Below are 25,244 nucleotides of genomic sequence, written 5' to 3'. Positions count from 1 at the left end.
ACTTTGTTAAGCTAAGCAAATAGACTCAAACACTTCAAGTATCACAGTGGTACCCACGAATGTATAAGGGTCTTGCAGGGGATTATGGGAACAAAACCCTTCCCTGGGCTTCCGGAATGTGTTTAAAGATCTCCCTGAAGCCACGGCTTCAGGGAGTTACTGGCTAATGTGAAATGGCATACCCATAGTGCAGGGCAATGGAAGTGGACAAAACTTCAACTAAAAAGCTGGCTACCGTGGGCACACAATCCCACCGGTTCAATCACCAACCGCTCGTTTCTCTGCTGATAACATGGCCTCAGTTTAAGCTTTTAAACCCCTTACTTTCAATAACTGTCAGAACAATTAGGTTGTCAAGCATTTTCTACCAGAGCATCTCCAAACTTTTGAATATCAAGTAATTATTTGGCACTTATGAGACCAGATGCAGTCACATTTTCAATTTAAATGCAAATAGCATGGAGATATTTACACAGTTTGTCTGTATTTTTATAAGTGCTTTAAAATTTTTAAGACAGAAGGGCTTGTTATTCTGGAGGTGTACCGTGGCAAATGGCTGTTTTCACCTGGGATCAAGTTAATTAGCTTCTGTGTCTTTTGCTGCTTTTTTTTCTGGTGGGGGGGGCGAGTGAGATTTCAGCTTCTCCATAGGGTACTGCAGTGGAGTTCATTCTGCAAATTACTCAGTATATGAACTGTTAAATAGGTGAAACTGAGATCCAAGGATATGCCCCAGAGCTTGGGTTCTCCTTTCACGGCCTCAAATAGCAAATATTCAGAAGATGCAACTGTCACCAGAAGAGCAACGTGCTACCACCTCATGGACCTAGTTCCCCTCCCACACTTGTGAGAAACATGAGTAACCCCAATGGAGTAAACGTGGCTAATAGCTACGGAGTACGGTTATTTTTGTTCATTCCCTCTGAAGCACCTGGCATTGGCCACGGTTGGAAGACAGGATACTGGTCTAGATGGACCATAGGTCTGATCCAGTAGGGTCGTTCTTATGTTTTTATTTGTTGTATTGTGGTTGCACCTAACAGCCCTACTCCTGGACAAGGGCCCCATGGTAGGATGCGCTGTACGAACACAGTCTTCCCCCCCAAAACTTACATCCTATGTGTAAGACAAAAGAAAGCAGGTGTGTATCGACAGACCAACCAGGGAGCACAAGGAAACAATGAGAGATGGTATGTTACTAGCAGGTTAAGCTGTGTAACCACAAGAAAGAGAATCTGTGATCAATACTGTCAAAAAATCATGGAATCATAGAAGATTAGGATTGGAAGAGACCACAGGAGGTCATCTAGTCCAACCCCCTGCTCAAAGCAGGACCAACACCAACTAAATCATCCCAGCCAGGGCTTTCTCAAGCTGGGCCTTAAAAACCTCTAAGGATGGAGATTCCACCACCTCCCTAGGGAACCCATTCCAGTGCTTCCCCCCCCCAATGAAATAGTGTTTCCTAATATCCAACCTAGACCTCCCCCACTGCAACTTGAGACCATTGATCCTTGTTCTGTCACCTGCCACCACTGAGAACAGCCGAGCTCCATCCTCTTTGGAACCCCCCTTCAGGTAGTTGAAGGCTGCTATCAAATCCCCCCTCACGCTTCTCTTCTGCGGACTAAATAAGCCCAGTTCCCTCAGCCTCTCCTCATAAGTCATATGCCCCAGCCCCCTAATCATTTTTGTTGCCCTCCGCTGGACTCTCTCCAATTTGTCCACATCCTTTCTGTTGTGCAGGGATGAAAACTGGACACAATATTCCAGATTTGGCCTCACCAGAGCCGTATAAAGCGGAATAATCACTTCCCTCAATCTGTTGGCAGTGCTCCTACTAATGCAGCTCAATATGCCATTAGCCTCCTTGGCAACAAGGGCACACTGCTGACTCCTATCCATCTTCTCGTCCACTGTAATCCCCAGCTCCTTTTCCGCAGAACTGCTGCCTAGCCATTCAGGCCCTGGTTTGTAGCGGTGCATGGGATTCTTCCTTCCTAAGTGCAGAACTCTGCACTTGTCCTTGTTGAACATCATTAGATTTTTTTGGGGCCCAATCCTCCAATTTTTCTAGGTCACTCTGGACCCTATCCCTACCCTCCAGCATATCTACCTCTCCCCCCAGCTTCGTGTCATCCATGAACTTGCTGAGAGTGATCATTAAGAGATGGAGTCCAGCCACAAAATCTGGGTCCAAATTACAAAACCCATTTAGAATGTCTGATTCTGCTTGGATACATCCCTAGTAATTAGTGGCACAGGACTGGGATGGGGCGGCTGTGCCTAGTGGCTGGAGCAGGAGTCAGGCCCAGTGGTTAGAGGAGGAGTTGTAGCCATAAATAGGAGCCCACGATAAGAACCGGAGCTGGAACCCAGAGTCAGAACCAGAGTCAAAGGCCAGAAGAGCTAGGGGTCAGAGCCAAAGACAGAGGTCAGGAATCAGAGCAGAGGGTCAGAACCAGCTTACCTGGAGTGGGACAAGATACTGGGCTGGGTCTATCACACCTGTGGCTGAATGCAGCTGCTGAACTGCTGCTGCTAGGTTTAAGAACTGGTCTGCTGATTCCTCCAGCCACTCCAGGGATCCAGCTATTCAGGCAGTCCATTACAGGCCTGTTCCGCTCCTTAGGTTGCCTGGTGACTAGCTCTGCTGCAGGCCTTGATTCCTGACAATGAGTTCTCTCACTATTGTCTGTATTACTGTAACTGAGAGCACCACATCAGGGATCAGATGTTAGTCATGTTGCTTCAGGCACTACAGGAAGGTGCTAAGATACCTCAGCCATGGAGACAGTAAAAGAACCCGAATACAATACAACAGAACAGACTAGAAACCCCACTGTACTTGGTGTTGTACAGAAGAAGTAAAAACAAACTTACAGGGAGTAACAGGTGGAGACACATATACCATAAAAAGAAAAGGAGGACTTGTGGCACCTTAGACACTAACAAATTTATTAGAGCATAAGCTTTCGTGAGCTACAGCTCACTTCATCGGATGCATGTAGTGGAAAATACAGTGGGGAGATTTTATATACACAGAGAACATGAAACAATGGGTGTTACCATACAGACTGTAACAAGAGTGATCAGGAAAGGTGAGCCATTACCAGCAGGAGAGCGGGGGACGGGGACCTTTTGTAGTGATAAGCAAGGTGGGCCATTTCCAGCAGTTGTCAAGAACAGTAGGAAGGGAAATAAACAAGGGGAAATAGTTTTACTTTGTGTAATGACCCATCCACTCCCAGTCTTTATTCAAGCCTAAATTAATTGTATCCAGTTTGCAAATTAATTCCAATTCAGCAGTCTCTCGTTGGAGTCTGGTTTTGAAGTTTTTTTGTTGAAGAATTGCCACCTTGAGGTCTGTAATCGAGTGACCAAAGAGATTCAAGTGTCTATCAAGCGTTCTTACAACTACAATACCCACCTGCTGAAGTGAAGAAACAGATTGACACCGTCAGAAGAGAATCCAGAAGTCACCTACTACAGGACAGGCCCAACAAAGAAAATAACAGAACGCCACTAGCCATCACCTTCAGCCCCCAACTAAAACCTCTCTAACACATCATCAAGGATCTACAACCTATCCTGAAGGACGACCCATCACACTCACAGATCTTGGGAGACAGGCCAGTCCTTGCTTACTGACAGCTCCCCAACCTGAAGCAAATACTCACCAGGAACCACACACCACACAACAGAACCACTAACCCAAGAACCTATCCTTGCAACAAAGCCCACTGCCAACTGTGTCCACACATCTATTCAGGGGACACCATCAGTAGGGCCTAATCACATCAGCCACACTATCAGAGGCTCGTTCACCTGCACATCTACCAATGTGACATATGCCATCACATGCCAGCAATGCCCCTCTGCCATGTACATTGGCCAAACTGGACAGTCTCTATGTAAAAGAATAAACGGACACAAATCAGACGTCAAGAATTGTAACATTCAAAAACCAGTCAGAGAACACTTCAATCTCTTTGGTCACTCGATTACAGACCTAAAAGTGGCAATTCTTCAACAAAAAAACTTCAGAAACAGACTCCAAAGAGAGACTGCTGAATTGGAATTAATTTGCAAACTGGATATAATTAACTTAGGCTTGAATAGAGACTGGGAGTGGATGGGTCATTACACAAAGTAAACTATTTCCCCATGTTTATTCCCCCCTTCCTCTCCCAACTGTTCCTCAGACATTCTTGTCAACTGCTGGGAATGGCCCACCTTGATTATCACTACAAAAGCTTTTTTCTCCCCTGTTCTCCTGCTCGTAATAGCTCACCTTAAGTGATCACTCTGGTTACAGTGTGTATGGTAACACCCATTGTTTCATGTTCTCTATGTATATAAATCTCCCCACTGTATTTTCCACTGAATGCATCCAATGAAGTGAGCTGTAGCTCATGAAAGCTTATGCTCAAATAAATTTGTTAGTTTCTAAGGTGCCACAAGTCCTCCTTTTCTTTTTGCCAATACAGACTAACATGGCTGCTACTCTGAAACCTATACAAAGTAAAACTATTCCCCCTTGTTTATTTCCCCTCCTACTGTTCTTGTCAACTGCTGGAAATGGCCCACCTTGATTATCACTACAAAAGATCCATCCCCGCCGGTAATAGCTCACCTTTCCTGATCACTCTCGTTACAGTCTGTATGGTAACACCCATTGTTTCATATTCTCTGTGTATATAAAATCTCCCCACTATATTTTCCACTGTATGCATCTGATGAAGTGAGCTGTAGCTCACGAAAGCTTATGCTCTAATAAATTTGCTAGTCTCTAAAGGTGCCACAAGTACTCCTTTTCTTTTTGCGGATACAGACTAACACGGCTGCTACTCTGAAACACATATACCAGGGTTGCTTTTGGGGGACTAACGAACAAGTGTTGCACAATAAGCAGCAGGATCAGGTCACCACCTGCCTAGCTTACTGATCAGGCATGCAGCCTTCTTTGGAAACACAAAGCCAAGGAAAGGAAACAAACTAAGATGTTAAAGACTCCAGCTTGCCAGTTCACCAGACGGGCAAGCAACAGCAACACAAGCATGAATTCAGGAAAATGCCATTCTGCAAACTGCCCATCACGAAAACAAACTGGAAATTTGCAAGTCTCATCACAAAGCCGGTCAAGAATTGGAATCTAAATGGAACAATGAAGAGAAGTTGACATCATTCCCAATAGGTTTCGTACTTGCCAAACAAATTATAAATCCTCTGTTATACATTACAGCTGGGTGTTGACCAGGGCCAATGCCTTTATAAAGCCCACCTCTAGTGCCAAATCTGTCAAAAAATATTCTTGCATGACTCCCCAAAAAGCCAGAAGGCAGTGAATTGTAAATCTGCACTTTTCACTCTGCCCACATGCAATAAATGAAACTTAACGTACGTCTGCCTTTCTTCAAAAATGTACAAAGCAAAGAAACAAGATTAGTCCCCACACCAGGAAGTCTCCTACATCCTAATGCGCTGGCATTAAAATATACTTTGGAGTGGATTGAACGTTCAAATTCTACTTATAAAGTTTTCATTAAGGGCTTTATTCTGCCACCATTCGTTGCGCTGAATAGCTCCTTCCTCCGCAAGTGGCTTTCATCCCATGGTTTAATGGCTCAAAAATTGTTTTGCAGGTTCTTGTACAACTTTCCAAAATTATTAGTCACTGGGGGTTGAGTCCAGGCATGAGAACTTTCAGTCCAACATGTAATTTTCTGACAATATTACATATGACTAAGAGCTTCTCAGTCTTCACCATTCTTGTTGTCATGGGAGAATACTGAATGTTACGGTTATTTTTGTTGTTTCCCTTTTTATTTTAATTTTTAAGCAAAAAAAAAAAAAAGTCAGCATAGCAAATAGATGGATACTCTGAAGGATTCTAAGTCACATAAGACACATTCTCATATCCTCCCCGACACAGATATCCTACTCTATGGGTAGTCTCATTCACTTCAGTGGGACTATTTCTGGAGGAGGGTGCTATTCAACAGAAGTAAGGATGTCCAGTCCCTATTAACCACCTTATTTAAGAACTATGACCAAATCTATTTTGGAAACAGTCATTGCAAAACGACAAACTGACACAACTCCTCCCAAGAAACATCATGTCGACCATCAGGAAAAACACAGGACAGCTCACATATAATGGCAATCCAGATGGGAGGCCAAACTATGCTTTAACCATATACAGCACATCAGCGGCAGCTCTGCGGCCCTTTCTTACATGAATAGCCCACTGAATTCAATGGGAATACGTGAGTGAATGCACGTTGCACAGTCAGGCTCCAAGACCTCACGCCAGCCGTCAGAGATCACAGGCCCAGTGCTGAGAATCATATATAATCAGCTGGTGAGTTTCTGATCCCAAGCATACAGCTAAGCCTCCAGAAAGTGGGACAGTATGCACTTTGGTATGGGAGGGCAGATATATGGAAATTCAGATATATTTTGCCAATGCAATTCCCTAGTAATTATCAATCTGCTAATAACACGTGTATCTCATCACAGCAAGGTACACTTTCACTACAGGGTTAGAGAAGTATTTTACATTTGTACTGTACTCTCTCAATGGCTCAGTTTTTGAGGACTGAGCCACTTGCAAATTGCCTGACCATTCCTGCAGGGGATTATACTGCATAGTTATACAGTGTGCCTGCCACCACCTTCAGTATAAAAATAGCACACTCAATCACACTCGCTTCCCAGTCCCACCTCCCCCTTTAACCTGTTCATCTTGGAAGTGGGAATGCCAGATAGACCTTTCAGCACTGCTGTAATTTCTATGCCCTGTTGAAATGCAAATCGCTCTGAGCTCAGTCAGGTGCCTAGTTGTTGAGAAAGGGGATACATCAGTGACCCCTCTGCCCCTCAGTGTGGGCAATCTGCATTGCCACGCACTGTGAAAGGGGCAGGGTGCAGCTGAGCAAGAGGAATCTTAGCTCCATCCCACCCTGACCTGCCGGACAGTGCAGCTAAGCCAGGTGTGGAAAGTAAGAAAAAGGGATGGCACAGCTTACCCCTCCCCACCCATGCAGGAAGAGGGAAGCAAGGACCAAACTGTAACTCGGAGTCACTCTTCAGCCCTCTCCCTGCTCCTGGGGTGTCACTGTTACACAAGGCCTGTTACAGGAACTGGATGGGAAGGTGCCAATCCAGCCCTACATCTTCCAGTTTGCGCTACCCACCCCTCAGGGTTGGACTCTCTCTCGGGCGCTTTAAGGTTTTGCTTTTAATTTCTCAATAATTTTTGTGCTTTCCGTCTTTTGATGAAAGTGTCTCCTCATCACAGCCATTGCTGGTAAATCGTCACTGGCAGACTAGAGAGGATGAGCAAGGTCTTAACATCAGCAGGCACTCTGGCCATACGCTGAGGCAGAAGTGGCCTGATGGAATCGGCGGGTGAAAATAGCCTGAAAAGTCTATGAACTGCTTGCAGTCATAACTGTATCTCAGGGTTTCTCTATACTAGGAAACAAGATGGTGTTGAGTTTCATTAAAACCACGTATTAGCTAACACACAGTAACATCCTGTTTAGCACAGGGTGACTGTTTTCCAGGGGAATGCTTACCTTTGGAAAATGCTCATTTGACGAAACTGAAACATTTCAGGCTCATTAAAACCTTTCACTTAGATCAGGTCAAACCATTTCATTTTGACATTATTGTGACAAATATTAGATTGCTGTCTTACATTACATTCAAAATCAAATTCAAAACACTTGTTCAAGCTTATCAAAGCAAACCCATTTTGAAGATGTCAGAATAAAATATTTGGGGATATGTCTTTTCATGAAAAATTCAGACTTCTCAACTTTTCATCCCATTTCAAAATGAAATCTTGAAATCGCAGAGTATCCCGCAGGATGGGAATTCCATTTTTTGACCATTTCTATTCCTACTGTGGTTAAGGCATTTGTAGTTTTAATGTGTGTTAGCAGGTGGTAAACATCTGCTAAGAACAGGTTTCGGAGTAGCAGCCGTGTTAGTTTGTATTTGCAAAAAGAAAAGGAGGACTTGTGGCACCTTAGAGACTAACCAATTTATTTGAGCATGAGCTTTCGTGAGCTACAGGTGAGCTGTAGCTCACGAAAGCTTATGCTCAAATAAATTGGTTAGTCTCTAAGGTGCCACAAGTCCTCCTTTTCTATCTGCTAAGAAGTGTTAAAACAACTATTGCTATGTCTATACTAGGGTTTAGCATGTTATTTAACACTTTTTAGCCAACATGCTTAAAAACAAAAACAAGACCTTATTTTCCTTGTGAAGACAAGGCCTGAAAGAGCAACATCTCCGGAAAAAGGCACAAGTTGAATTTTGCCTCCTGAACCTCGTCTGTAAAGTATTCTTATAGAAATCCTGATTCCTGGCAACACAATCAAATACAGAACAGCCGCTGCCTATTATTTAGAAATAAAATGTCTGTACAGAAAGGTTCCAGGGTGTTCCAATGAAAAGAACTGCAGAATCAATAAACTATCTAGATTTTAATGTGGAATTGCTTTATGGACTTATCTATGATACACCACATCCTGACAGAGTGAGAGAACACATTTGGTGCTGCAATTTCAGATAGTAAAAATAAATAGACTTATTAAACTCTGAGGCTCCACTTTTCACACTTTCATTCTTAGAGCTGTAAACTTTTATGAGAGACCTCAGATAACTTATCACGACTGTAGCAACATGTGGGGGTTTCATTTTGCAAATTCAGGTCAGAGGAGGTTTTGTACCACTAACCTCGTGTGGGCTGGACCACGGTTGCAGAGATGTGTCTGTCAATAGTCAGGAGAATGAGAGCTGGTCAGGGATTTTTCATATGAAAATGCCTATCTGTCCAAATGAGACCTTTGTGCAGAAAGGTTTCCCGGGTCCAGAATGGAATTTCTGAGAAACAGAGAGCAACTGACCCACCCCAGAATAGCCCAGTGGTTACACACTCACTTGGGATGTGGGAGATCCAAGCTCTGAATTGGGCACAGCAGGGAGCTGAACCAAGGTAAGTGCCTTGACCACTGCTCTATTCCTGCAGGGTCCCTCATGTGTTTTTTTTCCCAACAGCAAATGTTTAAAAGTCTCATTTTTATTCCATATCCAAACAAACACACATTTTGAAACCTTCCCCTCCCCCCGCCCCCCCAAACTAGAATTCCGGAAGGTTTTCCAGCTAGCCCGAAGGAGACCATAGATGCTGGAGGCTGAAGCACTGTGCGAGTGGTCCCCGCCTCACTCCCCCACACATGCAAAATAAGCCAGTAGGGTCTCATTCCTGACAGGTGCTGAGCACCCTCAAACCCTACTGCAGTCCTCTTTCTGCAGAATCAAGCTGTGAGGTTATGCCCATTTGTCCCTTACAGAGAGGGTGGTGGTCTTTGTGTCTGTTCTGGATAGTTATGCCTTTTATGTGCGTGGATCTTTGCCCTGTCCTTGAGCTTTCCACAGCCATGAAATCAGGCTGAAGCTCAGACCTTCATAGACCGCAGAAAGAAGAAAAAGCGAAAGGATCCCTCTGCCAGCTCCACAGAAAAACCACAGCATTGCAAACGAAGACTGTTCAAGTGCATAGTTAATGGCTCTGACAACCCACCGTCAGCATTACAAGTGATGCCTGCCAATGACTACATACGTTAGTTATGACTTTTCAGGCTGGCAGCACGTAACAACCTCTGTGAAAGAAGACAACTAGCTGCCCTGGGATGATGGTGCTAGATAATTAATATTGCTATGGCTTTTTAAACCCAGACCCTATCTTTGCCTTGAACAGGGGCTTGTATACAAAGGCAAAAAGTCAAAATACTTCTGATGGGTGTACGTGAGTGCCTGGTATTAAATGAGAATATTGATAGAATAGCCATCTCAGAAACTTGGTGAAATGATAATAATCAAGGGGACATAGTAATACCAGGGTACAAATTGTATAGGAATGAGAGCAGGTCATGCTGGTGGGCAGGGGGTCGCACTATATGTGAAAGAAAGCAGAGAGTAAAAATCTAACGACGTGTACCGTAGAATCTCCATGGATAGAAATTCCATGCTTGAATAATAAGAGTACAGCAGTGGGAATATACTGCTAACCACCTGACTAGGATGGTGATAGTGACTGGGAACTATTCAGGGAGATTAGAGAGGCTAGAGAAATAGAAAACTCAATAATAACGGGGGATTTTCAGCTATCCTCACATTGCCTGGGTACATGTCACCTCAGGACGGGCTGCTGAGATGAAATTTCTAGACATCATTAATGACTGTTTCTTGTAGCAGCTAATCCTGGAACCCACGAGAGGCAATTCTTGATTTAGTCCTAAGTGGAGCACAGGATCTGGTCCAAGAGGTGAAAATAGCTGAACTGCTTAGTAATAGTGATCACATTGTAATCCAATATAACATCCTTGGGGTGGGGGGGGTGGGGGATACCAAAGAAGGCCACCACCGTAGCATTTCACTTCAAGAAGGGGAACTACACAAAAATGAGGAGGCGTTTTAAATGAAAATAAAAAGGTATAGCCACAAGAGTGAAATGCCTGCAAGCTGCATGGAAACTTTTCTTTAAAAAAACCCACCATGATAGAGGCTCAAATTCAAGAGGATGAAAAAATGTTACCACAGGTAAACAACAAAGTAAAAGAGGTGATAAGAGACAAAACAATATCTTTTAAAAATTGGAAGTCAAATCCCACTGAGAAAAATGGAAAGGAGTATAAACTCTTAAATAAAGTGTAAAAATATAATTAGGCAAGCTAAAATTTGAAGAGCAACTAGCAAAAGACACAAAAACTAACAGAATTTTTATTTAAAGTACATCAGAAGCAGGAAGCCTGCCAAACAATCACTGAGGCCACTGGATGATTGTGGTGCTTAAGGAGCACTCAAAGAAGACAAGGCCATTGAGGAGAAGCTAAATGAATTATTTGCATCAGTCTTCATTGCAGAGGATGTGAGAGAGATTCCCACACCTGAGCCATTCTTTTTAGGTGATAAATCTGAGGAAGTGTCCCAGACTGAGGTGTCAGTAGAGGAGGTTTTTGAACAAATTGATAAACTAAACAGTAATAAGTCACCAGGACCAGATGGTATTCACTCAAAAGTTCTGAAGGAACTCAGTTGTGAAACTGCAGAACTAATAACAGTGGTGTGTAACTTATGGCTTAAATCATCCTCTGTCTCAGATAACGGGTGGATAGCTAATGTAAAGTTGTTGGTTTTTTAAGGGTTCAGAGGTGATCCAGGCTGGTAAGTCTAACTTCAGTACCAGGCAAATTGGTCAACACTACAGTAAAGAAAAGAATTATTAGACACATAGATTAACACCATTTGTTGAAGAAGAGTTAACAGAGAGCTTTTGTAAAAGGAAATGATGCCTCACCAATCTATTAGAATTCCTTGAGGGGGTCAAGAAACCTGTGCACAAGGGTGATCCCATGGGTATGGTGCACTTGGACTTTCAGAAACCCTTTGACAAGGTCCCTCACCAAAGGCTCTTAAGCAAATTAAGCAGTTGTGGGATAAGAGGGGAGGTTCTCATGGGACTGTAATTGGCAAAAAGACAGGAAACAAAAAGGAGGAATAAATGGTCAGTTTTCACAGCACAGAGAGGTAAATAGCAGGGACCCCTAAGAATCTGCACTGGGATCAGTGCTGTTCAGCATATTCATAAACCATCTGGAAAAAGGGGTAAAAAGTGAAGTGGCAACGTTTGCAGAGAATACAAAACTGCTCAGGATAGTTAAGTCCCAGGCAGACTGTGAAGAGTTACAAAGGGTTCTCACAGAACTGGGTGACTGGGCAACAAAATGGCAGATGAAATTCAATGGTGAAATATGCAAAGGAATGCGCATTGGAAATATTATCCCCACTATACGTACAAAATAACACGGTCTAAATCAGCTGTTACCACTCATGAACGAGATCCTAGAGTTCTCTGAAAACATCTGCTCAGTGTCCAGCAGCAGCCAAAAAAAACAATTGAATGTTAGGAGCCATTAGGAAAGGGTTAGATAATAAGATAGCAAATATCATAATGCCATTAGATAGATGTATGGCACGCCCCCACTTTGAATAATTCATGAAGTTCTGGTCTTCCCATCTCGAAAAAGATACATTAGAATTGGAAAAGTTACAAAGAAGGGCTACAAAAATGCTTAGGGGTATGGAACGGCTGCCACATGAGGAGAGATTAATAAAATCGGATTTTTCAGCTTGGAAAAGAGACAACTAAGGGGAGATATGACAGAAATCTATAAAACCATGACAGGTGTGGAGAAAGTGAATAAAGTTGTGTTATTTACTCCTTCATACAACAGATGAACGAGGGATCACCCTGCGAAATTAAAAGGCAGGAGGGGATGTTGTGAAGGCCAAAATTGTAACTGGGTTCAAAAAAGAACTAGTTCAGTTCCTGGGGGATAGGTTCATCAATGGCTATTAACCAAGATGGTCTGGGATGCAACCCCAGGCTCTGGATGTCCCTAAACCTCTGGCTGCCGGATACTGGGAGTGGATAACCATTGGGTGTTACTTGCTTTAAGTCAATTACAGCAGCAAACCTCATTTTAAGCCATCCACTCCTTAGTAACAGGGCAAGTGATTCCATTAATGCTAGCTATCCATCTTTGTTTTCTTGAGTGTATTTTTGACAGCCTGAACAGTTCTTTCTGCTAGCCCGTTTAATCTTGGGCACTTTGGATGTGATGTATACAGCTTAAAATCTTAATGCCTGGCAAACGCTTTTGTGCTAAATAAAGTGTGGGTAAGTTTTTGAACAGAGTCAATTGGGAATTCCACTTCTTGGAAAAAACAGAGTTCAGGTTTTGTGAAACAGATTCATACAGATAAGACTCAAAAGTCACATAAACAGATCAGACACAAAACTGTCTTTGCCTTTAAAGTAAAAGATGCTATTTGACACATTTTCCCCTGATCATTCTAATACTTGCTGAGCATGTAATGATTCTCTGGGCTGGTGTGAGCACCACATCTGACACACTTCTAGACCATATTGCCAATCTGTGTGTTCATGCCAGCCTGGTAAAGGATTCCTCTGGCTCTTCCTTTTGCATAATTCCATGCCCAGGTGTCCTTCAGGAATGCTACCTTGCATTTTTGCCCTAATGGTGAATGGAGTAACCAACTTTATTCCTTCAAGGTTTGTGTCACCAAAAACCTTTCATTCTTCACAGACGAGTGATGAAGAACCAGGGAAGAGACATTGCTCTCTGTCTCTGGGGATCCCTTTGGAAAACTTGTACCCACAGGGAAAGATTTTCAAAAGTCACCAGGGAATTTGGGTGCCCAACTTGAGACACCTTAAAGAGGCCTGATTTTCAGACAGCGCTGAGCACCTGAGCTCTCAGAATCAGGCCCCTTTGAGGTGTCTCAAGCTGGGACTTCCCAAAATGGAAGTAAGGAAAATTCCTAATAATTTTGAAAATCAAGCCTTGAATCCTTACCTATCTATGGTACTTATATGGCCTCTATCACTGTAATATCAGAATATCTAGCTACCTTTATTGTGTTTACCCTCACAACACCCTGTGAGGTAGGGCAGTGTTATTTCCCCATTTTAGAGAGGGGAAACTGAGGCACAGAGAGACTATGTGACTTGCCCAGGTTCACACACAGAAAACTGTGGTAGAGCTGGGTATTGAATTCCCCCTCCCTTCCCACTCACACACAACTGCCTATGTTTTTTTTTTATTTTTACAGCACTTCAGAGACAAATCAGAAAGCAAGATTCGTGCCCCAATCTAAAGCTGACATAAAAGCCAGTACAGACAAAGGAGGATGAAGGAATGGAAGCAATATACCAACATGTGATACGGGTTGGTTATCTCTCGCATGTATCTCACGTGTGTGTGCGCACATATGCATGCAAGTGACTGCGTCGACAGTGACACAGGTGTGGTGTAACCGGGTTAAGTCTCAGATCAGATAGCAAGGCCCTGCAGAAAACTTCACTTCTAGCCTGAAGGGAAAAACAAACAGTACTGTTCAGCAGGGGCACGGCAGACCCAAGTCAAAGTGCGCAGAGCCCCACAGGACACAAGCTAATAGTAGCATCTCAGCAACTACAGGACTCTTGATAAGTCAGAGCACTAAATTGTAGGTGATTTACACCTTAAAGACTATTCAGTTCCCTAGAGGTATGGAGCGGGCAGGAAGTGTTGTGGTTGAGGAATTGAATAATTCTGGGAGGTGGGACCAGGTTGGGGTTTTACGGTGAAGCAGTCCTGATCAGCCGTGTCCCAGGTAGAAAGAGGAAGGTCCCCTCGTCCTCTCCTGGCCAGCTATCTTGCTGGATCCCACTAGCACTTGTTGCCAGTTCCTGAGCATTGTGTCATCCTGGAGAAAGGCAGCCGGACACATTAAGCGGGCAAATGAGGTCAGGGCAGGATGGAGTTAGACTGCAAAGCTCTGCGCAGTGAGGTGGCAAGCAACTGAGAAGAGAAGGCTGCAGAATGGGTGGCACTGCTCTGGTGCCCTTCACGGGGACTAGGACAGTGGACAGGATTATGACAAAGGAGGGGAGGAAGGGGCATCTCTGGGGGTAAGGGAGCAGGCTCTCAGGGCTCAGTGGACATCTCCTGCCCTTGCTAGGCCTACGCTCATCCCATGTACACTTGCATGTGTATACTGCACTAAGGATAACAAAAGAACGGCCACACTGGGTCAGACCGAAGGTCCCTCTAGCCCAGTATCCTGTCTTCCGACAGTGGCCAATGCCAGGTGCCCCAGAGGGACAGAACAGAACAGGTCATCATCGAGTGATCCAAGGATAGTCCACAGGTCTACATCTGTGAGAAAAGTGGCAAAGTTCTGACCTTACAGGAATTTCCTGACTGTGAGCAGAAGGAGTCCAAAGCTCCTTAAAATCCATGCACTTTTCAGGGTTTAATCTAGAAATGCTTTATGGGTGGTTAATTTTAATAATCAATGGTCTTCAATCACAGGGATTAGGAGAGCAGGAAGTGGAAAATGTTACCACTGAGAACACCCACCGGCATCCTAATGAAACTCTGCAAACGTAGCCTGAGGACCATTTCAAAAGCTCATTAATTAATCTATAAAAGATACTTGGAAAGAAAACTTACATAATTAGAGTTGGGTTTTGGCCACTTCTGATGAAACCAGAATTATTTTTTGACCCAGACTCCATTAGAATATTCTCTGGAAGGAATGACATATTCTGGGATATCAGGCAGTTTGGAATGAGTTATTAACGGTATTCGGAGAAATGCCTGTATTTCGCCAGCTCTCTCAATAAGTGGTGATCTTGCCAGGTAAACAGCACATGGATTTGTTATAGAGGCAGCTGCTCCAACAGTAAAAACACAATTCAACAAGTCATGTATTTGTCTCTAGTGAGCTCTTGTTCAGAGCAAAAAGGAGGGAATGAAAGATATTGCATGGTATCTGTGCCTCTTAAGGAACAACACTACAGCACTCAAAACAATTTCTCTTTACCATCTCTGCAAAATTTTTGTTAACATTATCTGACTGCTGCAAGGGAATGGCACGAACATGAAAACGTGGCAGTAGGGAAACAAAGGGTGCTGACTTTGTTAGCTGAAGGCTTGACTAGGAAAATACTATCTTTAAGGAATGGTACTTTATTGTAAAATGTTCATGATACTCCTGCAGCAGGTTCTGTATGTGAGGATCTATCTCATCCCCAGTATAATGTCCATTGATTCAAAAGGAGTTAGGAACACACACACTAAGGGCTTGTGTTCACTACGGAGCTAAATCAGCACAGCAGCATCAATTTAGTGGGTCTAGTGAAGAAACAGGAGGTCATTTCCTTTTCCTTCCATGCCCAAGAGGACCCGCCCAACCGCAGAACTCTGCTAACCCACATCCCATCTAAGGGCAGTCTCTTTTTAGGTGTCCTTGGTGCCCATACCCATAACAGACAATACCCCGAGTCCCAGCAAGATTCCCTCTAGGCTCTTCCTTCTTCTCTGCAACCTTTCCAGCCAGGGGTTCTCCAACCCTTCTCACCCGCACTGGTCCCTGGTACTGTCAACCCTCTTTCCTGGGGATGTCCGCCTCTACGAATTCTTTTGTGAGTCTGACGCAGGATCTAGGATGACCAGCTAATGTTTCCTGACCCATACCTGTGTGTTCTCCTGAAGGAACTGTTCAAAAATTACTGCATCCATGATCTCACCCAATCAGAGTGTCTGGCCTCAACCAGCGAGTGGCCCAGTCCATCCGTTTCTGGGCAAACGTCCAGGGCCGTAACACCCCAGACCATCTAGCAGCCCAAAACTTTTGTGGCTACTTTTCAGTGAATAAGCCCCCACCCCCCCATCTAGGAAGGCTGCTTTAACCACCTCATAGTCCAGTGCTTGCTCATCACTTAGAGCCACACAGGCTGCCTGGGCTTCCCCTGTCAAGTTGGGTGCGAGCCATAGGGCCGAGGTTCCCTTCTCTCAGTCTTCAGCCACAGCTACTCTTTCAACAGCGACCAAGAATGAGTCGGGATCATCTGCAGAGCCCATGTCACGGAGGCCTACTGCCTATGCCCACTGCAGGACTCACCGCACCTTGGAGTAGCTGCTGCTGTACGTGAACTTGCTCTCGAATAAAGGAGTGTTTCTCCAGGTGGTGGGACTGCGGGAAGGCCTGCAGAGTCTTCTGCCTCTCCTTCTGCTGTTCTGCGAGCCACTGCAGGGTCTCCCCCATTGTCCGAACAGTCAAACCTGTGCACTAGCCCCTCTCGAGCAGGTTATCCATGAGCACGGATAAGGCAATTTCTGGGTAAGCCCCCACTTGTGACAGGGTGCAGCCCTCCACGCCTGTCTTCTCACATATGGCTCTGACATCTCTAGTTTGTAACCTGTGTATCTGTGTGTTTGATCAACTGCCACCCTCCTGTGCAGCAATTCTATTCATGGTTCTCAGCATTGCATTGCATCGCACGCACACACCCACATGCAGGTGAATTAGGGAAGCAACAATTTTTAATGCGTTTACCTCCACAACACCCTGTGACCTAGGGAAACACTCTTATCCCCATTACACAGAGGGGAAACTGAGGCACAGAAAATAAACAACGTAACATAGGAAGTCTGTGGCAGAGTAGAGAATTGAACTCAAGTCCCCTGAGTCCCAAACCAATGCAGGAACCATTGGGCCATCCTCTCTCTCTCACTTACTACTCTTGGCTTCTCTTGATCAGTGCACCAAGCTGGATGTTTTGGAATATGGGTCAATGGAGATGAGGATGGACTGACAGAATCATTTTCACTTGTGACCTACATGGAATCTGTTTATAAGGGTTACATCTCAAGGTGCTTGGGTTCTTAAATGAACTGTCTGCTGGGGTTTGGTGACGTCATTTGCAATCATGGGTTTCAAGGCCTGCATTAGAGGACAGGAAGTAGTCATAAATGTGGCTTTTTTATACCATTAGCTGAGAAGAAAGCTGCGAAAATCAAGCCAAGAAAATTGTTGGCGATGAAGACAACACTGATAGAACTAGCCTCGGACGGAAAGGCCATGGGTCCAGGGTAAATATACAGCAAAATCACCTGGTTTTAAAAAGAATAATCATCCAGACATAGTACAGCTCCAACCCCTGTCCTGGAGTCCCCATGAGAATTGTGGATAATTTGTGGATATACAATTTCATATTTTAAATAAATGTTCCTCTCTGTCCTCGGCTGCTGTGTGGAAATCCAGACACTGAAAAGGAGCATAGATATATAGGGAAAGCAACAAGACAGCATTCAAAGTACTGTCCAACACACCCAAAAAACAAACTAAGATCAGATTTTTTTTTCTCAAATCTATTTCAGCTCTGTTAAACTCGGGTATTAATCATAACAAAGGTAAATTAAACTCTGCCAGAGAGAAGGACTTTTTAAGTTGGTCCTGTCCCTTTAAATATGAAAGAAGAAAAATATCATAATAGAGACCAGTGCACTTAAATTATTAAAGTTTATGGGCAAAATTGACCACAGGCATGAGCAGATGCAACTTTCCTGACTTCCTGCCACTAGGTGGTGCACCTGGTGATGCCGGAAGAGAATTTGACCAGCTTTTCTGAAATAGAGAAACAAATCTGGAGTAGAATGACTGGGCCATATCATGAGAAGCCAACCTCAACTCATCGCCAGAGGAGCCACTGCCTTTTCACAGTACCTCCTCTCCCCAGCCTCTCCAGCGGACCTCCCTCCACTACCCCGGGGCTCTCTGATCACCCTGCTGCCATTCCTAGGAAAGTTCTGCAGAAGTTAAGAGGGAGGGAAGTTCTTCTCTCTCTCCACCTCGCGTGCAGCCATACAGCAAACGGCCTCGATCAACCACCTAGGTTAGAGGTGGAAAGGCTTCAAGCAACAGCAGAAGTTGGCCCATTCCAAGGAAAGGGGGCCACAGCTGCACCCTTCCGCTGCTGTAGCGTCAGGTAGGCTCCTCTAGTGGTCAGTGTCCCTGGGAACTCCCACCAAGTTGCTGTGCCGAACACAGCCCCCGTTGAGGGGTATGGTTTGCAGCTACGAGTGCAACCCGTTGTTTCCTTCAGCCACTTTGCCTGGAGGGTGGCTATGCCTTATCTGTCGTTTGCTGGGGTGCTGGTGATTTCTTCCCCACGCCTGACTGAGTTAGGAATGAACTGGGCCAGGCTGCTCTTTAGAAAAGGAAAACCCAGATATGTTTTCAATGATATTTTTCCAGGCATGGGCTCCCGTAAATAAAAATGTACGAGCAGAGTATTATTATCCTCCGACTCCTGACACTGGTTCCTGTGGGGAGCCAAGGACTCCTTTAATGCTGCTTTTTGGGTCAATGAAAATATCGAGATTTCTTTACATGAAAAGCTTTTCCTTCCCTTTTGCTTATTCCAAACGTGCGTTCCTCATTGCCCAGTTTTATGATAGTTGTAAATCCCAGCGAATGAGGGTGGATGCCTGATTCTGGAAATAACACAGCATTTTTGCTTCCGGACAATAAAAGCTTTAAGCCGAATGTCAAAAGATTCCAATGGAATGATCTGACAAATAACGCCGTTGCAACAGCCTAACAAACTCCTACAGAAGCCTGGTGCTATGCTCTCTCCTGGACCTCCCGAACAATGCATACTACTTCATCGGCCTGTTGGAAAGTATAATATTGCTGGGCACTAAGGAGCAAACAGAGCCTATGCTCTCATGAAATAATCACACCATTGCTCCTTATACAGCAGATTCTCCCGAATCTGATGAATCACAAGTTATTACTGAAAGCACCCACTGTGTGGGAGTTTATGTTTCCGTACCATTGGCATCTTAGATTATAGAAAATTAGTTTCAACTGAACTATTTGGTTCAGGTAGATTAATCCACCTACCAACCAATAGGAATCTTCCTTCAAACTAATCAGCCATATCTCTGTGGTTAGCCCAGGCTCACACTGCAAGCCAACACAACTCTGCAGATTTAGTTTTCTCCTAGGAGTAATTACTGTGCACAAATTCTTCCTTGTCCCCTTACCTGGATTAAATTATCGGTACCATGGACTCAGGCCTGTTGTAATAAGTGGGCTTCAAATTTACCCTAACTGTAAGGTCACTTTTAAAAAGTAAGTGTAAATTCATAAACTGTCATGTCAAATATTAATGAGAAAAGTTATAACCCGTCAATCTAAGTTAATCCAAACAAAAGGAGCTACTAACATAACTCAAAACCCTGTGGTAAAATTCTGCCTAGCAACCAAAATAAGTGGCAAATTAAAAATCAGTAAATGAAAACTGTTTTTTTTTTAAACTTAGCCTAAATAATAACCTAAATAATGAGGGGAGGAGCTATTTCGCCTCTCACTCCTGTGGTGGGCCCTTAATGGAAGAGATTTTAGGGAGAACAACTGCTTAGCTACAAAAGCAAACAGTGTGTTTACCAGAGAACTAAGCAAGCTAAAGTTTCTATCGACCAAACCCCAAAACGTGCGTGACACTGTTTAATATTAGCCATTAACTAAGTTATATAAACACCGTTAGCCCATTTATTCCAATACAACAGGCCACAGCACTTGCAGACATGTGATCACATCAGAATATCAGCTTTCAGGGAAACCCCCAAGGTAGTAAGCTTCCCACCCTTGTGGGCGTGAAGAAAAGAATGAACATGTGACCCTGGTGACAACTGCGGAAAGCCTGAAGCATAGAATCATAGAATATCAGGGCTGGAAGGGACCTCAGGGGGTCATCTAGTCCACCTCCCTGCTCAAACCAGGACCAATCCCCAATTTTTGCCTCAGATGCCTAAATGGCCCCCTCAAGGATTGAACTCACAACCCTGGGTTTACCAGGCCAATGCTCAAACCACTGAGCTATCCCTCCCCTCCAACAGGGTGACTGCCCCATGCATCTCAGTGGGGTATAAATTCCAAGAACTGCTCTCTTGGGGGCTCCTGCCAACACCACCCCAGCAGAGGACTCCATATGTGGCTGGAGAAAAATGCAGAAGGTCCGGCCAGCCTGCCCACAGATAGCATCCAGCAGGACTGGAGGCCTCTGGCTACTTGTCCTCCCTTTCCAAGGGGCGAGGCAGTGGGGCCCCAGCTGCTACTCCTTGGCAGGCCCTCAGGGCTGGACTACAGAGGTAGTCACGGTGTGCCTAAACCCCAGTTGAAACTGCATTGATCCAGTACTGATTTATTCCTTATGTTGTTATAAATGGCCAACACCATGCTTGGCACAGTAGGACACAAATTTACAGGCAGCCACCCTGCCAAAGAGGAATGAAGGAGAGTTAGCCCTCAGAGGAGCATGTTGAGAGCATCCAAGCCCAACTTACCTCTTACAATGATGTTGGTGGACTTTTTTGCAGGGTTCCCCACGTTATTATTGGCAATGCAGCTGTACGTGCCGGCGTCATCCGAAGCCACGGCCGGGATCGTCAAGGTCCCGCCGTTCAGCCCAGTTTTTTCAGGCAGGGCTCCAATGGATCTCACCCAGGTAAGAGTGGGTGCCGGCTCGCCTCCCGTCGTCACACAGACCAAGGTGATGGCCTCGCCGGGGTTCACCACGATGGGGTCGTCCACCAGGAGCTTAATTGATGGAGACGCTGGAAAAGATGGGAGAGAGATATGTTGTTCGGAGGCTGACAGCCCTATTTCTGTATCTGACACACCACACCAGCTGAGGTCAGCAGAGCCGCTATATATAAACCAGCGCGGCTGCTGGCTGGGTGCTCTCTGAGAGCATGTCTACATTGCTGTCAGAGGTCTGGCTGCAGACACACCCTTTGATCTAGCTAGCTTGAATAGCAATAGCCAGGAAGCTTCAGCAGCATGGACTGTACAAGCCCACCTGGGAGTCTCGTAAGTGCGCAAGGGGCTTCAGCACTATTGTTATTCAAGCTAGCTAGGTGGGAGCTAGCTCAGGTGCACCTACACCTGTGATTGCAGAGCAGGGGTCCTCGATTTTGGAACTTACTGCCCACTTAGGGGCGCCAGAGCCTAGATCTGGGAATGCTGCAAGCCTACCATCATGCCCCTTTGGGTAGAGTCGTTGCGGAGGGCAGGGGTCGAGGCATATCTACTTGCAGGTGGCCATCGTCTAAGTTTTTTTTTTGCAAGGATCAATTTAAGAGATAGATGCCCAGAGCACTGGATCTTAAATATGGAGCCAATGTCTAGAAATGCTACAGCGGCACAGGGATTCTTCCATCACTGGAGTGAATCCACCTCCCCGAGAGACAGCAGCTAGGTTGACAGAAGAATTCTTAGCACTGTCTACACTGAGGCTTAGGTTGACTTAACAATGTCTGTTGCAGGGGGTGAATTTTTCACACCCCTCAGTGACGTAGCTGATTCAGCCTAGCTTTCTAGTGTAGGCTAGCTCTGAGGGGAATTCGTTATTAGCATTCCTGTTATTCAACACAGAAAGCACAGCCTTCTCCATTCTCCAGATCCTGCCAGCAAACAGCATCCTTCCTCTACAAGACACCCGCTGAAACCCCAGGCCCTCCATGTCTGAATCTGGGCTGACAGTGATTTAACAAACAACAATACGTTTCATGCTGGGCAAGACCATTGCTTGATGCTCCTGCACAGGGGAGCAAAGGGGCACACGGCACCCCCTTACTCTCCCGAACGGCTACGCGACCCACACGTGGGGGAGAGCAGGGCCGCTGACCCCCTTCTGGCGCCGCTGGGTGGGGAGAGGCCAGTGCAAGGAGCAGCACACAGATGAAGTCACCTGCTCACGCGCTCCAGCAGATTCCCCTGCTCCTGGAGCAGAGCCATCACAGTTCACCCCCTGATCTGCTCTGGTGCAACACAGCTGGGCTTGCTCAGGCCTGTGCCGACAGGCGCATTCGCACCCACAGAAGAGCTGTACTGATTTCTGCACCCTGCTTATTGGGCTATGAAGGGAAATTCCATCACACAGTGGCACTAAGCAGAAGGAATCCTGTGCAAAATGTTTGGAAAGAACAAGACAAGAGTGAAGGTAAATATCTCGCTCAGATCCTAGGTATCACAAGCTACTATCTACGAAAGAAGAGGGCTTTTTATTCTGATTTGGAGAAATTAACTATATAAATATTAAAGGAACATCATAATTGGGCTTGGCAAAATTGGGTTTTTATTTTTTAAAATAACGTTGAGAGATTTATTTTTAAGCTTTTTTTTCAATTTAAATTTTCACTGTGCAACATTCTGGGTTTTAACATTTTTTTCTCTTTTTATCAATTTACATTTTCGCAGTTGTAGGAACTCCTGGGAGGGTCGGACAATAATTATTTAAGGGCAACAGATGTTGAGAGTCAAAAAAATAGGAAGTTTTCTCCCCATTAAAGCACAAACTGTCAACATCACAAGTCAAAATCTACAAAGCAAATATCCTAACTCAAACTCTGAGTTCTTAAGCAGCATTTTTCTTACTTTGCCTAACTGTATATTTAGATGACCATAAATGGAAATAGGTTTGTCGTTTTGCTTGTGTACCGTGAAATCGATGTGTATCAACATTTTACCTATAAAAATCTAATCGTTCCAGGACAGTATGACAGGCAGGACAAGCAGCAGCACCTCCGAGCCCAATTATGGACCCCACTGTGCCAGGCGCTGTACAAAGACAGAACAAGAAGATGGTACCTCTCCCAAAGAGCTGCAAATCCAAGACAAGTGACAAAAATGGATATAGCCAGAGAGGAAAGTACAAGAAACAATGAGACAACATTGTCTAAACAGATCAGACAGACACAGGGTGAGGAAGGGGTAGGGCACACAAGCAGCATGAAGAATGTGACAGTGGGAAATGTGGTGTTAATTCTACAATTTGGGGAGGCCGGGGGTTATTTTGGAAGGGATCAGCTAAAAGGGGAGAATGAGGGGAGAAGAGGTGACATGATTACAGTTAAGGCTACATTTTAGTCACGGTATTTTTATTAAAAGTCGTGGACGGGGAGGGAGGAAGTAGATAACAGGAGGGGAAGCCACATGGTTGAGTGGGCAGGGGATGGGTGGCTGGCAGCAGAGGGAGGTGAAAATGCAGAGATGCCTGGTGGGTGGGGAAGAGTGAGGCTGGGCCGTGGGACCGGCATGCAGGTCCAGGGGAGAGCAGAAGATGAGGAACAAAGCGGGTGAGTAGCCAGTTGGGACGTACATAGAGTGCCGAGCGTTGGGGTCCTGCTGTGTCAGGAGACATCCATGTACACACATGAGAATCACATGCCCTGACTCTGTACCTCTTCACACGCCCGTCACTGCGGGTCTTATGTTTTGGGGGCGGAAGTGAGAATCGGAGTGGGCACCTCCCGGTCCACGATGCTGGGCACAGCTTTTCTGGCAGGTACCTCTGTGCAGTACCTGCTAGAATTCAGCCGGGGAGCTGGACGTGCACTGGTCGGGTGTCAGTCAATATTGGTGCGGCTTGATCACTGCCATTTTCCTTTCCATGCCGAGGCTAAAGTTAGCTCCAGAAGGACTTGTGCAAAGAACTGCCTCTGCCCTACTCTCTCTAAACGTCCGCCGGGAACAGCAGAACCGCAGCCGATGCTTCACCACTTAGAACACAAGATGAAAGCGTCGACAACGTCAACCCAAACGACGGCTGCTGTTACCATAATGGCCTCCTCATCCCTTAGATGAAAGGAGACCCCTGGCTGTTTCAGACAGAGAGACACTGAGAGCGGCTGATGGGATAAAAAAGCTGTGAAACGACCCTCTCATGCCGGCATCTCATTCTAAATAGCACGTACGTGGAAATCCTGATCTGAATACGGCGATTGGCTTCTGCTCACACGGCACGGCAGACTCCGCTAGAATGCATTCCACCCAAATCTAGAAGCTTGTCCAAATGCTGGCTTCAAAGGCCTGCTTTACAGTCGAGACAGCCAAGAAACTCGGAGGTCATGCTAAAGGTCTAGCCTTCCTTCAGACCACCCTGGGGCACCCCCGGGTCAAATTCTGCTCTGTGATGTAAATGGGGGATGACTGTAAAGCAACAGTGACATCAATGGGCCACGCCCATGCTATCCATGTCTGTCGGACTCCATCGCTATCTAGCACCCTATGGTAACACAGCGGTGAATCAGCACCTGCGACTGAATGGAATTCATGTAGCTCTACAGTGGAGTAAGGGGGGGCCTCATTTGGTCTATTATGCAGTATGTTGGATATACCCCACCGCAAAGCTGCCAGGTTCTGGCCTGGAGATAAGCTGATTAGCAACCGTGCTAAAGGGGGATATAGAATTACCTTGCAAACCTGCCCATCTCCTGCTATTCCTGCTGCCAGCGTGAGGTTTGCCATACACCCAGGGAGCACAGCCTGCTCCTCTCTCTCAGTCAGTCCAGTCACCAGCAATCCATTCACAGCCAGACACACCCAGCCAAGAATGGGAGCGGGGGCTCGTCACGGGAGCGAGCGCTCTTCATGTGTCAGGGGGGAAAGCAGGGAGCGCCTGCCGCCCCTGGTCTGTGCTCTGCTCGGGTGCTTGGAAAGGGAGAGAGAGAGAGAGAGAATGGACTTGTAGGGAATGACTGGGGGCAGGGAGGGCTCACCAGAGCCTGGAGGCAGGCAGAGGAAAAGCTCTCACTGCTAGACACCAACAGCAAGAGTGGGAGCAAGCCTGCGTTTTCAGAGACACCCTGGACATGTCAGAGAGGGCTGAGAACACAGCTTCAGCCTGAACTCAGAGTTTTGGCTTGTGCGATTTAATTTCCATTGGTTTCTTTTTTAATGTAATGTGAAAAAAGAGCCGATAAGCTAACCAACTGTACACCTGTGAAATGCTCTGGGGCTTCAGA

General features: G+C 45.4%; 1 protein-coding gene across 4 annotated transcripts in view; it reads right to left on the bottom strand.

The window, feature by feature from the left end:
• Positions 1-25,244, bottom strand: part of MDGA2 (MAM domain containing glycosylphosphatidylinositol anchor 2) — a 665,204-nt gene that overhangs the window by 258,220 nt on the left and 381,740 nt on the right. For all 4 annotated transcript variants that reach the window (XM_084631535.1, XM_084631536.1, XM_084631538.1 and 1 more), the window contains one exon: positions 20,784-21,053. In XM_084631535.1, the coding sequence (XP_084487661.1) occupies positions 20,784-21,053 (270 nt within the window). The remainder of the gene's footprint in view (positions 1-20,783; positions 21,054-25,244) is intronic.

The sequence above is a fragment of the Lepidochelys olivacea genome, assembly GCF_965140295.1.
Source record: "Lepidochelys olivacea isolate rLepOli2 genome assembly, chromosome: 6".
Classification (NCBI taxonomy): Eukaryota; Metazoa; Chordata; order Testudines; family Cheloniidae; genus Lepidochelys; species Lepidochelys olivacea.
This window is presented reverse-complemented; position numbering and strand designations above follow the sequence as displayed.